At 39.8% G+C, this 13,749-nt stretch overlaps 3 protein-coding genes across 6 annotated transcripts in view; 2 read left to right on the forward strand and 1 right to left on the reverse strand.

Annotated features, from left to right (window-relative positions):
- Positions 1 to 554: 554 nt before the first annotated feature.
- Positions 555 to 6,471, forward strand: LOC116051071 (cyclin-dependent kinase 2-associated protein 1). Of its 2 annotated transcripts, none has more exons than XM_031301315.2 (4): positions 555 to 824; positions 3,419 to 3,519; positions 4,978 to 5,104; positions 5,830 to 6,471. In XM_031301315.2, exons 1-4 carry the CDS (start codon positions 797 to 799, stop codon positions 5,895 to 5,897), a joined length of 324 nt encoding a protein of 107 aa, XP_031157175.1. In that variant the 5' UTR covers positions 555 to 796; the 3' UTR covers positions 5,898 to 6,471. The 2 variants fall into 2 exon arrangements, with proteins under 2 accessions (XP_031157175.1, XP_031157174.1); XM_031301314.2 differs by lacking the exon at positions 555 to 824 and adding an exon at positions 1,175 to 1,435.
- Positions 6,472 to 8,116: 1,645 nt separating this feature from the next.
- LOC116051048 (M-phase phosphoprotein 9) overlaps positions 8,117 to 13,749 on the forward strand; it is a 29,033-nt gene continuing 23,400 nt past the window's right edge. For all 3 annotated transcript variants that reach the window (XM_031301283.2, XM_031301286.2, XM_031301285.2), the window contains exons 1-2: positions 8,117 to 8,229; positions 13,591 to 13,749. The exon at positions 13,591 to 13,749 is cut by the window's right edge and continues 113 nt beyond it. In XM_031301283.2, the coding sequence (XP_031157143.1) occupies positions 13,627 to 13,749 (123 nt within the window). In that variant the 5' untranslated portion in view covers positions 8,117 to 8,229; positions 13,591 to 13,626. The remainder of the gene's footprint in view (positions 8,230 to 13,590) is intronic.
- On the reverse strand, positions 11,014 to 12,054 carry LOC116051049 (E3 ubiquitin/ISG15 ligase TRIM25-like; the record flags this gene model as incomplete). The annotated part of the gene is made up of 1 exon (XM_031301287.2): positions 11,014 to 12,054. A coding segment is annotated over exon 1 (891 nt), but the record flags the coding sequence as incomplete, so codon positions are not given.

The following is a 13,749-nucleotide window of genomic DNA, read 5'->3' on the forward strand; positions in this document are numbered from 1 at the left end:
TCCAACTGTGCAATATGTCATATCTATTCACCAGCACCTTACTCATCTCTCTGTGTTTATATACTGTCTGTTTATATAAGGGTGTTTATTCTGTAAACATGTATTTTTTTATTACTATTATTATAACTGATTCAATTTTCTTGTTCATATACTTTATGTATATATATTTATATATCTTTCTCTTATGTCTACTTAATGTGTATTTGAGTTATTCTGATGTGTGTACATTGTTTTTCTTTTTTCTTTTGAGCTGCTGTAACACAGGAATTTCCCCACTGTGGGATTAATAAAGTATATTTTATCTTAGCTTATCTTATATTTAGTAGTATTGATCTAAATCTAAAGTAAACTGGAGTTATCGAGTGGAAGTATAAAGAAGCATAAAATGGAAATACTCAAGTACAATTTCAAGACAAAATTCTTTGAAATCAAGCACTACATTTCCTAAAAGCATGTCCTAGAGTCAGAGACTGTCACCCACTGTTATCCACTCATCTGGATAGGGGTGGGGGGGCATCCGTGGATGTATTGGGCCATCCCACTGCTTCACTGGGGGTCGCAGGTCAGGACACTGAGCATAGATTGGGCCACACTGTGCTTGTGTGTTCAACCATGCGGTCAGGAGAGCCACACGGGACATACTGAGGGCTTAACTGACTGCTTATTTGAATGGAAGAAGAGCGGATACACAGCCACATGCCTCCAAAATAAGAGGGGATTCTTTTATTCACTTTAATGCTACTTCTCTCTTTTGGTTCATGTAAAAGCTCTACAGATTCATACCTAAGACAAAACAATGGATGCGCCCTCACAGACAAAGACAGGTATCTGCAATAACCACATTTCTCTTTTCAGTGGAAAAAGTGTTCATATTTAAAAAAAAAAAAAAAGCATCTATAATTTATCTGGATTAACGTTACATTTAACCTTAAATGAAATATATAAACACACACTTCGTTATCTGACTTTTAAACCTTAGTGTTTGCCGTTTAATGTGGTGTAAAAAATGTAAAAGAAGACGTTACAATGTAAAGGAAAAAGTCTAAACACACTTCACGTGTTCACTTCTTAAACATCTTTAAAAAAAGAATAAAGTAGTAGTTCAAAGTAGACTGTCCGATTGATGCTAAGTAAACGTGATAAATATGTGTGTGAAACCGCGTGTGAATTCCGTCGTTTTATCGTCGAAATCAGGTTTTAACTGTTTTTTTTTCTTGATATCCCGCAATGGATAGTAGCCGTGTTAGAAAGCATAGTGGGTGTCAATATAAAGTGACGGCCATATTTGCCGGTGCCGCTGTTGTAAACAAAAAGTGAGAGACAGACGCTTCACTGAATTTCGGGTCATTTTTATTTCTTTAATTTACAATGTCTTTGGGAATGTCTTATAAACCCAATGTCCATCAGCACATTCCGGGAACTTCTGGGAACCAGGGTAAGGAGAAAAAATAGCGGAAAATCAAAGTATCCGTCCGTTAAATCGAGTGTTAAATTCGGGGTCTCGGAGAATACCTGGAGAAAGACCGTGTCTGTAGTTTTTGTCCAGTTATATATATAGGGTCAGATCCTGGGAGCTAGGCTAATTCATATCCGCCATTATTACTAATGTAAAAGAGCGCCATCCGTGATATCGGTCGGCGGAGAAAGACGGTTGGGATGTGAAACGAGAAGGCGACGGTTCCTTAAACGTGATTATCCGTCGTCCGGGGTCCTGGTCCCGCCGGGAGGGTGCCGTTACACGGTGACAAAAATGTATCACTTGTGTCTTCTTGAGCCAGCCTTGTTCCGTTTCCTCCATGATGCTCCTCGGTCGGTAGCTGCTGATTGATATGCCTCTGAATGTTTTTATGACTCTTCGAGGACATCTCGCGTTGGAGGCTGAATATTACAGCCGAACAAAGCAGCAGGGGAGCGGCGTGGGTGGAGGAAAAAACTGCCTAGGTTCAGTGGTGGAATTATGTAAAAACATCTTTTAATAGAAATAGATAAAACCTCCATTTAAAATACTCTTTTATAAGTAAAACTGCTGCATTCATAATCTTGTTGAAGTAAATATGTATGTACACTACTGATCATAAGTTTGGGGTCACTTAGACATTTCCATTCCACTCCATTACAGACAGAATACCAGCTGAGATCAGTTGCATTGTTTTTTTAATCAGGGCAGCAGTTTTCAGATTACATTATGTGTTTACATAATTGCAAAAGGGTTCTCGATTGTTGTAGAAAGAAGTGGCTGATCTTTAATGTAATATCTACATTGTCCGTTATCAGCAACCATTCATCCAATGGTCCAAAGATCATTCTGTTTACTAATCTGATATCATTTTAAAAGGCTAACTGAGAAAACATTGGGGAACCCTTTTGCAATTATGTAAACACATAATGTAATCTGAAAACTGCTGCCCTGATTAAAAAAACAATGCAACTGATCTCAGCTGGTGTTATGTCTATAATGGAGTGGAATGGAAATGTCTAAGTGACCCCAAACTTTTGACCGGTAATGTAAGTATTGTGAAGAAACCTTAAAGTAGTCACTATCAGTGGTGGTGTACATCATTTATGTATGTAGAAATAGTAATACCTCCATTTAAAAATACTCTGTTACAAGTAAAACTCCTGCATTCAAAATCTTATTCAAGACAGGTATGTAAGTATTATCAAGAAAATGTAAATAGGTATTTTATTTACGTAAAAGTAAAAATACCACAATTTAAAAATACTCGGTTACAAGTAAAACTACATAAATTCTTACTTATGTAATTAAGCTTACTCTGCAAAGTAACTACATGGTACCAAATGAATAAAGCAGAGTAAAAAATACTTTGAAATTAGTGGTGTAGAAGTAGAAAGTATAAGTAACTAAAAATTGTACTTAAGTACAGTACTTAGTAAATACAGTAAATATACTGTACTTCCACACTGCCTCGGTCCAGTATTTTTTATTCAAATTTGGGGGGAGTTTAATCTACAGTTTTTCTGAGGACAACATAGCTATATAAATACAAGTATTATTGTTATTATTATTATTATTATTATTATTATTATTTGTAGACCGAATCAGCCCATTTTAGGCCAACAAAATGAATAAATAGATTACAGCTGCAACAATTAATTGACTTGTTGATTGAAAGAAAATGAATCTGCAACTATTTTGATAATCAGTTACTCATTTGAGTCATTTATCAAGTGAAAATGTTGCAGCTTCTCAAATGTGAGAATTTGCTGTTTTTACTCTCGTATTCTAAATTCAACATCTTTGGGATTTGGGCTGTTAGTCGGACAAAACAGGTTCTGGGCAATTGTGACGGTATTTTTCTACTATTTCCTGAAATTCTGCAACAAAAAACATTGACATACTGTTTATGTGACTGTTTTTGTGCTGTAAGTCTGATGTCAACTTGTAATTTTTGAACAGTTGGAAGCCTCCAGTCTCCCTCAGCAGCTAACCTGGCCACGTTGCAGTCCTACAGGCCCCTTCTGAGCGACTATGGCCCTCCATCTCTGGGATTCTCACAGGTAACTGCAATCAAACTGTTAATCTGATTATCACAGACATTTTTATCTTAAAGTGCTCATATTATGCTCATTTTCAGGTTCATAATTGTATTTAGAGGTTATATCAAAATAGGTTTACATGGTTTAATTTTCAAAAAACACCATATTGTTGTTGTACTGCACATTGCTGCAGCTCCTCTTTTCACCCTGTGTGTTGAGCTCTCTGTTTTAGCTACAGAGTGAGACATCTCACTTCTGTTCATCTTTGTTGGGAGTCGCACATGCTCAGTAGCTAGTAGACACTAGCCAGTCAGAGCAGATGAGGGCGTGCCCTGACAGTAGCTAGGTAAGGACTACTAGCCAGTCAGAAGCAGAGTATGAGGGCGTGCCATGCTAGCAGCTAGGTGAGCATTATAACGTGTGTTCCAAAGTGACCACGTTTGTCTCTGAAGTAAAGGCTGGACTACAACAGAGCTGTTTGGAGCAGTTTGTGAACAGTGTTTTCTGTTGGAGATGGTAAGTCCCTTTGGGGTGGACTTTGGGCTTTTTCACTTTGTAAACCTATAACGTGCACAAAAAGATATATAATACAATAAAGGAAAGGGGAAAAACATAATATGAGCACTTTAACTTTGTCCTATTTAACTGGATGTATTGTTTGTAAGGGGCGAGGGGTTCTTGTACATAGGGTGAGATCTGAAATAAAGCTTCAGTCAACGATGTCTTTTAAGGGGGTTATTTCTTGCAAGAAAGGTTCAGTACATCACAGCACAAGGTCTGGGAGAAAGAACAAAGCAAGTAGAGAACCACTTTCTTATTAAACTGCTCAAATCAAAGGGAGGGGACGAGCTACTGGACCTTATTAGCTCCCTCCAAGGCCGAAAAACAACAGTCTGGGAGAGAGACTGTTGTACCAGTTTGTGTAGTCGGTAGCAACACTTTGAATGTTAGAGTCAGTACGTTAACAACATCTAAAACATTTCTACTGAAAGTAGAAACTGTGAACGATTTAAGCTGCTAAAAAATACATAAGTCAGTAGTCAGATATGCAATTAATCAGATATATGATTTTCTCTTACACTTGTAAGAGACAAATAAAAAGATAATGGTCAGTCGAAGCACAGAAGGCATTACGCATCTGTTTTCATAGGCTGAGCAGTACTCCACATGACTAGTTAACTGATCTTGATGGGTGAAATGTTAATCAGTTTCTATTCCAAAATAGTTCCTATTGTAGGGACATATTCCTGTCCTTTTATAATAGGAATAATTTAAGGAGATTTACAGGAATAATGTAAGAATAATATTCACAGAAATATTGCAATGCCTTAAGTTTTACATTCCCTATTTGTGCGTTCTTGCAATTTGTGGTGAACAATTAAAGGATTACGCCTTCCTTCCTTATTTCTTCCGCATATCAAAAACAATGTGAAATGTGCCGAACGTGGCTTATCTTGTTTCTGTTTGCTCTATCATCAGGGCTCCAGTGGCAGCCAAGTGCCTCAGAACAAATATGCAGAGCTGCTGGCCATCATCGAAGAGCTTGGAAAAGAGATCAGGCCCACATATGCTGGAAGTAAGAGTGCAATGGAGAGACTGAAAAGAGGTAATTCTTGATATTCTTAACATTCAAGTACACATTTGTGATACTTTTACTTTACTTGTATCTAGATTATGCTACTTTAAACTTTTTAATCCACTACATATCAGAGGTAAATATTATACTTTGTACTCCACTACATTTGTCTGACAGCTTTAGTTACTTTTCAGATGACAGTGTTTCCTCTCCTTCCTGTCCAGTGAAAATCTCGTATCTCCAGATGTGTTGATGTTGAACGTTTGTGATAAACTGAAGGATGAAGTCTTCCTTTGTGTGTTGAGAACATTCTACTTCTTAAGCTAAATAAAGTCTTTAAAAAAGCCTCTTGGATCAGCTGGAAAATGCATCGTCACAAAGCAGAAAACAGGGCTGTTTTTCTAGATAATGATGCATTGCTGTAGATTAAACTACCCAACAGTATATGAAGGAGTTAAAATGAGCACAACCTTAAACATCTACAGCAGTAAAATGCAACATAAACATTAATGCAGCGGGAATATTAATCCAGAAACTTCAGATAGAAGAGGAAAACACTGACACTTTTACATTAAGTAAGGTTGCAGGACTTTTGCTTGTAGTTGAGTATTTTCACAGTGTGGTATTAATACTTTTACTTAGCTAAAGGATCTGAATACTTGGATACCACCCCTGGAAATGCACAACAATTCAAGTGCAAAACATACAGTATAGTAAAGTTTGTTCATCAAAATTGTATTTGTCTTTCTTCAAAGGAATAATCCATGCCAGAGGGTTGGTGCGTGAATGCTTGGCTGAGACCGAGAGAAACGCGAGGTCCTAGCTACGGACACACATTCCTCCGTGCAAGAAGAACTAACAGTGGGCTACTCATGAAAAAAAAAACAAACTTGCATGGCATTTCCTTCGAGAAGAGGAACTAAATGAACAAAGGATGGAAAAGCAAGCTCCTTAGAGAGACAAAAAAAAATACAATAACACAATTCATGACTCCTGAGGGTTCTGGAGGATCATTTAAATCATGTGTGGGTTACTGGAATTCAAATGAAAGGATATCATGTGTTTTTATGCCCCACTTTTGGGATCTTAGTTTTGACTTCATATTTTAAAAAATTGATTTATGCATGCGAACAGGCCTGGGGGGTTAATTGTAGACAGTGCATGACTTGTACAGGGGTAGATGGACAAGGCTTGTTTTTGATAGTATTTTGGTCTGTTTTTCAGACCCTAATAAAACACATGAGTGAGTGAGTGAGTGAGGGGCAGAAATGTGCCAAACGCATCGGTTCATTCGTGTTGAGGTTGGTTTTGGTATTACAAAAAAAAAAAAATGGAAAATGCTGTTACTTGCATCTTTGTATGTATTTATTACTCAGTGTAATAAATTGTATTTTCAATATAGTTGTCATTGTGTGATTCAGCGCATTTTTAGACAATCATCTTCCAGTTTTGATAAACATGTATTTCTGTTGTCTTCCCAAACTCTTTCTTAAAGTGGTCCAAAAAACAAAAGGAAGTAAGGAAAGCTGCAGTGATTGTTCTCTTTGCTCTGTGGTTCATGTGATTAACTTTTTTTTTTTTTTTTTTTTATGTGGCATGCTCCTAGGGATGTAACGATACACTCAACTCACGATTCGATTCACGATTTTAAGTCCACAATATGATTTTGTCACGATTTTTTTAACAGAATAAGCTGCAGAAAAGTGAGTGAAAAATATTGCGTTGAAAGTCAATCAAGTGAAATCAAAAGTAGACCTGTAGTACGTTTAAAAATTGCATGGTGGTTCATTTTTTTTGTCTTAACCGGATGTAATTTTAAGACATTTATATCAATGTTTAACCGTTTAAGGATGCATCGTTACGGGCGCCTGGGTAGCTCACCTTGTGGAGCGCGCGCCCATATATAGAGGTTTATTCCTTGGCGCGGCGGCCACGGATTCGACTCTGACCTGCGGCCCTTTGCTGCATGTCATTCCCCCCTCTCTCTCCCCTTTCATGTCTTCAGCTGTCCTCATAAATATATAAATAAAGGCCTGAAAATGCCCCAAAAAACCATCTTAAAAAAAAAAAGGATGCATCGTCACATCCCTACCTGCTCCTTGATCAAGATACGGAACCCCATTTTCTCCAAATGTTCAGGCCAGCATCCTACATGGTAGCCTGCTGCCACTGGTGTGTGTAGATGAGTGAGCAAGTGAGAGGCAATAGGCAAATTGTAAAGCCCTTTTGGATAAAGTGCTATATAAATGCAGTTAATTTCATTTCATGTTGAAACTGGCAAGCAAAGGGAAACATTTGGTGTTAACATACAGTTTTACACTGTATACTACTACTATACTACAGTGTAAAATACTTTTTAAAAGTCCTGCATTCAAAGTGAAAATACAAAAGTATTTGCATCAAAAAGTAAAAATAATTATTGTTTTTTCCCATTTTAGAATAAGGCCCATTTTAGAATAATATATTACATTACTGTAAAATTTCCTTCGGGATGAATAAAGTATCTATCTATCTATCTATCTATCTATCTATCTATCTATCTATTATTGGATTATAATTATTGATGCATTAATGTGTTCATCACTTTAATGTTGCAGCTGGTAAAGGTAGAGCTAATAAGAATTATTTTATATACTGTTGGGTAGCTCAATTCATAATAATACATTTTATTTGTTGATAATATTTTGTATTATTCATCTAAATCTGTAAAGTAACTTGTAATTAAATGTATCAGATAAATGTAATGGAGTAAAAAGTACAATATTGCTCTCTGATGTAGTAGAGTATAAGTATAAAAAGGCATACAATCGAAATATTCATCTAAAGTACCCTGAATTTGTACTTGAAAAGGGTGGAACAGTATGTGGTCTGTAGGTTTTCTCCTCTGAGCTTTTGTCCCAACCATAGACAGTAAAATTGGATCCCATCAGATGTGTACGCCTCTTTCCCCTGTGAACAGCCAATAGAAACACAGACTGAGAGTGACAACCAATCACGGCGCTGTATTTTTGATTACAGTTTGACCAATAGCGACGCAGGGCTGTGAACGTTACAGCAGCCAGAGATCACTGCAGTGCAGTAGCCAACCAGCTACCAGCTAACCAACTTGACTACTCACACAGAAATATGGATGAAACGATGATACAAGTCAACGGGTACGTTAACTATTATTTGGTTTATCTGCGCCATTCTTTCTTCTATAAACCAGTGTTTATCTTTCGGTTTATGTGTGTTATAATTTCACCCGCGCTGTCCATCTTGCCTACGCTATGCTTACAAACCTGTAATAAACCAACTTAGCTCAACTTAGCTAGCTAGCTAACCAATTGCTTGTCAGTTAGGCAGTTGTAGCTATCGTGTTAGCTAGCCTAGCTGACAAGGAGGAGTTGACAGGCAACTTTAACGAGATGCCGCTTCCGTTAGGCTGGCTGGCTGTCACCGTAGCTAAAGAAGCTAATGTAGCTGGTATTTTTTAAATTGTTCAAACCGCTGCATGGCTAATACTAGCTGTATGTCTGTGTCTTGTTAATTGTGTTGATGGCTGATGTGGTGGTGGTAACGTTAGCTTTTTAATCAAACATGGCCAGTGAAGACAAGCTCAAGCACACAGAATCAGAACACACACACACACACACACACACACACACACACACACACGCACACACACACACACACACACACACACACACACACACAGGCACATGCACACACACACACACACACACACACACACACACACACACACAGGCACAGGCACATGCACACACACACACACACACACACACACACACACACACAGGCACATGCACAGGCACATGCACACACACACACACAGGCACATGCACAGGCACAGGCACACACACACACACACACATAGGCACATGCACACACACACACATAGGCACATGCACACACACACACACACACAGGCACATGCACACACACACACACACACACACACACAGGAAACACAGGTTATGACAGACAGATAAGATAGATGCTAATGCAAAACATTTAGACATTAACTTGAATATTTGTGTTGATATTTATATTTTGTTAACCTGTTGAAATCCACCTCTCTTTGTTTGATTTTCGCCTATTTGACATACCCATATGAAAAAGCTTATAACAGAAGAACTGCAAGGCCAAAATGCCTGAGGCTGCATTGAAACCTAATTTCTTCTAGTTTCTGAAGATGTGCTTGGTCTGGTCGTCTGTAATAAGTCATATTTTAATAACAATAAATAAGACATGCTTTATGCCACACTATGTAAATCACCACACTTACCTTCTAGCCAACATCTTGTCAACAATACCTGTATGAAGTTTCAGGCCTCTAGGCCTAACTGTTTAAGGATGACAGCAGATGTAGCTAAGGTTAGAAATATTACATGGATTGGATGCTTATTCTCAGCTATAATAGCTGTGTAATATACAGATGTTTTTTTTTTAAGTTGTTTTTTTTTAGGGCTTTTCTGCCTTTAATTTTTGATAGGACAGCTAGGTGAGAAAGGGGGGAGAGAGAGAGAGGGGGAAGACATGCAGGAAATCGCCACAGGTCAGATTCGAACCCTGGACCTCTGCGTCGAGGCATAAACATCTCAGTACATGTGCGCCTGCTCTACCCACTGAGCCAACCCGGTCACATACAGAGGTTTTTTTTACAGTTAGATTACATTTAGCTTTATTGTTATTGCCCAAAGTAAGGAATGCAGTTTAGTATCTAAGTAACTAGGAGTGCAAAAACTACTAAAATAAAATACAGAATAAATAGATTGTATAATAAACAGTAAAGCTTATGAATACACTAGATGTATACCAAGGCTGCAACTAATATTCATTTTCATTTCATTATTTCCTGCACAGATAAGTTTTACATGTTCAGTTCAGGTCAACAAGCCTGAGAGCCTCCATGGCTAAAAGATGCAGGAAGGAGCACCGCCTAAAGATACTCAAACATTTACACAACAACTAATGACAAGATGTCAAAGGACATCCCATAATGTTGGATTGAAACTTGTTTGATTGCACTCTGTGCAGTGAAGAAACACCGTAATAATCAGCTCTCAGCAACAAACATGAAGACTAAATAAGTTGAAGAGTTAAAATACAGAATTTAACCCTAACTTCTGTCTATTTCAGTTTACAAAACTTAACAGTGTCTCCAGAACTAACGAGCCAAAGTCCTACATAGAGCGGCTGAGTGAATGTGGTCTGGACTCTGTGGAGGAGAGTCATGGTGTCAGAGACGCTGTCAGAATACCTGCACTGTGATCCAGATACACTCCTACTCTGGAGGACAGAGGACCTGAGACGGGAGTTTGGACACTGTTGTACCAAAATGTGTTGTTGTCACAATCTAACGCCCAAGATTTGTCATTTTGTCCGAATGCACATTCATTTCCCAAATGTAACATCCAAGTTTTGTCATTTAGTAGGAATTTACATTCCTTTGGCCTCCTTGTTCTGCTGATATTCTTGTATGCGACTACTATGTTAACTCCATAACCGCTCCACTCTACCTCCCAGTAACAACGTCCAGTCAGACTCTCTCTACTCAGGACCTGAGGCAAGTCAATGAATCTGTCTGGGTGACTAGAATAAGGCTGATGTGCTCTAATTCGTGTTGCTTTTCTGTTCCCCTCAGATAATAACAGCTGTGTGTTTGCTGTGTTTGGATCCAGTGTGATTTCACGTGAATATTTTAAGAATCCAGCTCTGGTCTTGGGCTCTGGTTCTGGCAGCAAAACGTCCACTTTAGTCCCTGTCAGTGAGACGTTTGTCCACTTCTCTCTCAGGACGTCGTGTAGTTTATCTCTGACTTCTGACACGGCCGCTGTCACGTCCTCAAAGCAGCTCAGAGGACAGATATGGATGCTGGATGTAGGTTGGCTGAGTGGTGACAGTGAGGGGTAGTTGTGTAGAAACTGGTTGTGATCCTCTGTGTGTGAGAGCTTCTTCAGCTCAGCGTCTTTCCTCTTCAGCTCAGTGATCTCCTGCTCCAGCTTCTCCTGAAGCTCTTTGACTCGACTCACTTCACTTTTCTGCCTGGATCTGACCTGCTGCTCCACATCAGAGCTTCTTTTCTCCAGGAGACGGATCAGCTCAGTGAAGATCTTCTCGCTGTCCTCCGCTGCTTTATCAGCAGAGAGATTGATGGCCTCCGCCTGCTGTTGAAGCAGCTTCACATCTTTCTCTCTGTCCTGGATTCTCTGCTGGATGTTTTGTCGACTCCCCTCGAGCTCTCTCTGCCTCTCGGCGCTCTCTGCAGCAGCTGAGACTGTGTCGTGGCCTTTATGTTCATCCAAAGAGCAGAGATAACAGATAAGCTGCTGATCAGTACGGCAGAACATCTTCATCACCTCATCATGACGAGAGCAGATGTTCTCCTGGAGATTCTTGGACGGCTCCACCAGCTTGTGTTTCTTTAACTGAGCTACATCGTAATGAGGCTGAAGGTGTTTCTCACAGTAAGAGACCAGACAGATCAGACAGGACTTGTGTGCTTTCAGTTTTCTCCCAGAGCAGAAATCACAGGCCACATCTTCAGCTCCAGCATAGCAGTGATCAGCAGGAGCAGCTTGGAGTCCAGTCTTCTTCAGCTCCTCCACTAAAACTGCTAACATGGTGTTTTTCAGCAGGACAGGCCTCGGTGTGAAGCGCTGTCTGCACTGAGGACAGCTGTGGGTTTCCTTCTCATCCCAGAAACTTTTAATACAGGTCATGCAGTAGCTGTGTCCACAGGGAGTAGTCACCGGATCCTTCAGTAGATCCAGACAGATGGAACAAGAGAAAGTTTCCCGGTCCAGCTCAAGTCCTTTCTGCGCCATTTTACCTCTGTGACAACGACTGTCTGACTCTGACTTTCTGAGAAGTGAAACCAGTTTGAGCTCTGATCTAAAAACAGCATGTGTTTGTGGCTGTCAGCTCCGGCACTTCACCACCATGTTGGTTACACCCATCTGCAAACTGTAGATCTAAAGGAGAGGGAACATGGAAATGCGTGGACAGAGTGGAGCTCGCTGTGTTTGAGAAAACATGAAGAGGAGGGAGGGGCTATCAAGCTTTGCTTCATTCCTGGTAGAGTAACGCTTTGAGAGAGATACTGAGTGTGTTGCAATACCCATACTACCATTAGTATACCAGAAAAAGATTTAGTATGTCCCAATAGGAAATATTTTAGCAACAAGGCAATTCAAATGCTGTACATAAAACCAGTGTTTCCCACAGGTTGAGAATTTACTTGTGGTGGTGCGGCATGTGATTGCTGGGTTCAGTAATAAACTAGTCAAACAAAGGTAAAAACAATGACTCCATAACATTATCGGATGATTTAGAGAGAAATAACCATTTACATATTAAACAAATTAGACCAAAAGATGATATAGATACAGATGCTGCATCTGACACAATACAGTTAATGGATACAAGCACGGAGAATTATATATTATAATAATATGGAGCGGAGGTGACTGCCGCGGACAGGGGTAACAACCAGACTCTGATAAATGACGTTCGGGGAGCTTTCACAGTGGTGTGGCCGTGGTGTTTCTACGGTTTTATTAGTGCAGTTATTCCTACGGCAAGACCACCAGCAACATGCTACTACTGACGATAGCCTCTGAGCCTGAAAACTGCAACGTCGACGCTGTCATGCACGCGGCGAGAGACTTCACGAGGGGAGGGGCTGGAGGCAGCTGGTCTGTGTCAGTGACTGTAAAAAATACACTGTCTGTTGTTTGGTAAAAGAAAAATAATTTGGATTTTATCCACCTGGGCGGGTCTCATGAGTGGGGCGCCCACGTAGAACCTATGTATGGGAAACACTGAAAACATTAAAGAGCAATTAAAAACATCAGTTAAAAAGAATATAAAAACAGCTAAAATAATATAGTGAGACTGGTATGAAATACAAGAATAAAAGTTAAAGTGCAGTGTAACAAATGAACAATTACTTAAAAATAACAACATCAATGGTTCAACATAATACCCAGTAAAATAGAGTCAGATAGTGTTGTGGGCGGGACATTAAAGGAGCAGTAGATAAGACTTATAAAACTAACTTTCTGTCATATTTGCTGAAACTGACCCTATGTTCCAGTAGAACTACATGAAGCAGGTCATCTCTGGCTCCACCTACAGCCTGTAGTGAGATTTGCAAAAATACACCGCTCCCTGTTCAGATGCACCAATCAGGGCCAGGGGGGGTGTCTAACTGCGTGTCAGTCACTGCTCATGCACACGCATTCATTCTCCCTTGTTGGGGGGAGGGGCTTAGGAGACCGTTTTGGGCTTTAGCGGAAAGGGGGGAGGGACTGAGAAGTTGTTGATGTTCACATTTTTTGGCTAAGTCCTGGATCTTCGCAATCCTACCTACAGCACCTTTAATTGAATATCCAAATAGTTGGTGATTATCTTTTCTGTCGATCAACTAATCGATTACTTCCCACTGTTAGCTTGAATACCATATTTCCACATGTCTGACTGCCTGTATTTCCCCCTCTCTTGGTTTCCAGCTGTCAGACTGACCCCCTCTGCATGGGCCCATAAACATGTCCACAGATGACAGTATCTCTGAGGATGTGTCCAGCTCGGGGGCTTTGAGCCATTGCCATGTCAGTGCTGACGGGGATGGGGGTAAGGAGAGTGAGGCCTCTCTGGTGTCCTCGGAGGGG

Source organism: Sander lucioperca, chromosome 14 (genome assembly GCF_008315115.2).
Source record: "Sander lucioperca isolate FBNREF2018 chromosome 14, SLUC_FBN_1.2, whole genome shotgun sequence".
Lineage (NCBI taxonomy): Eukaryota > Metazoa > Chordata > Actinopteri > Perciformes > Percidae > Sander > Sander lucioperca.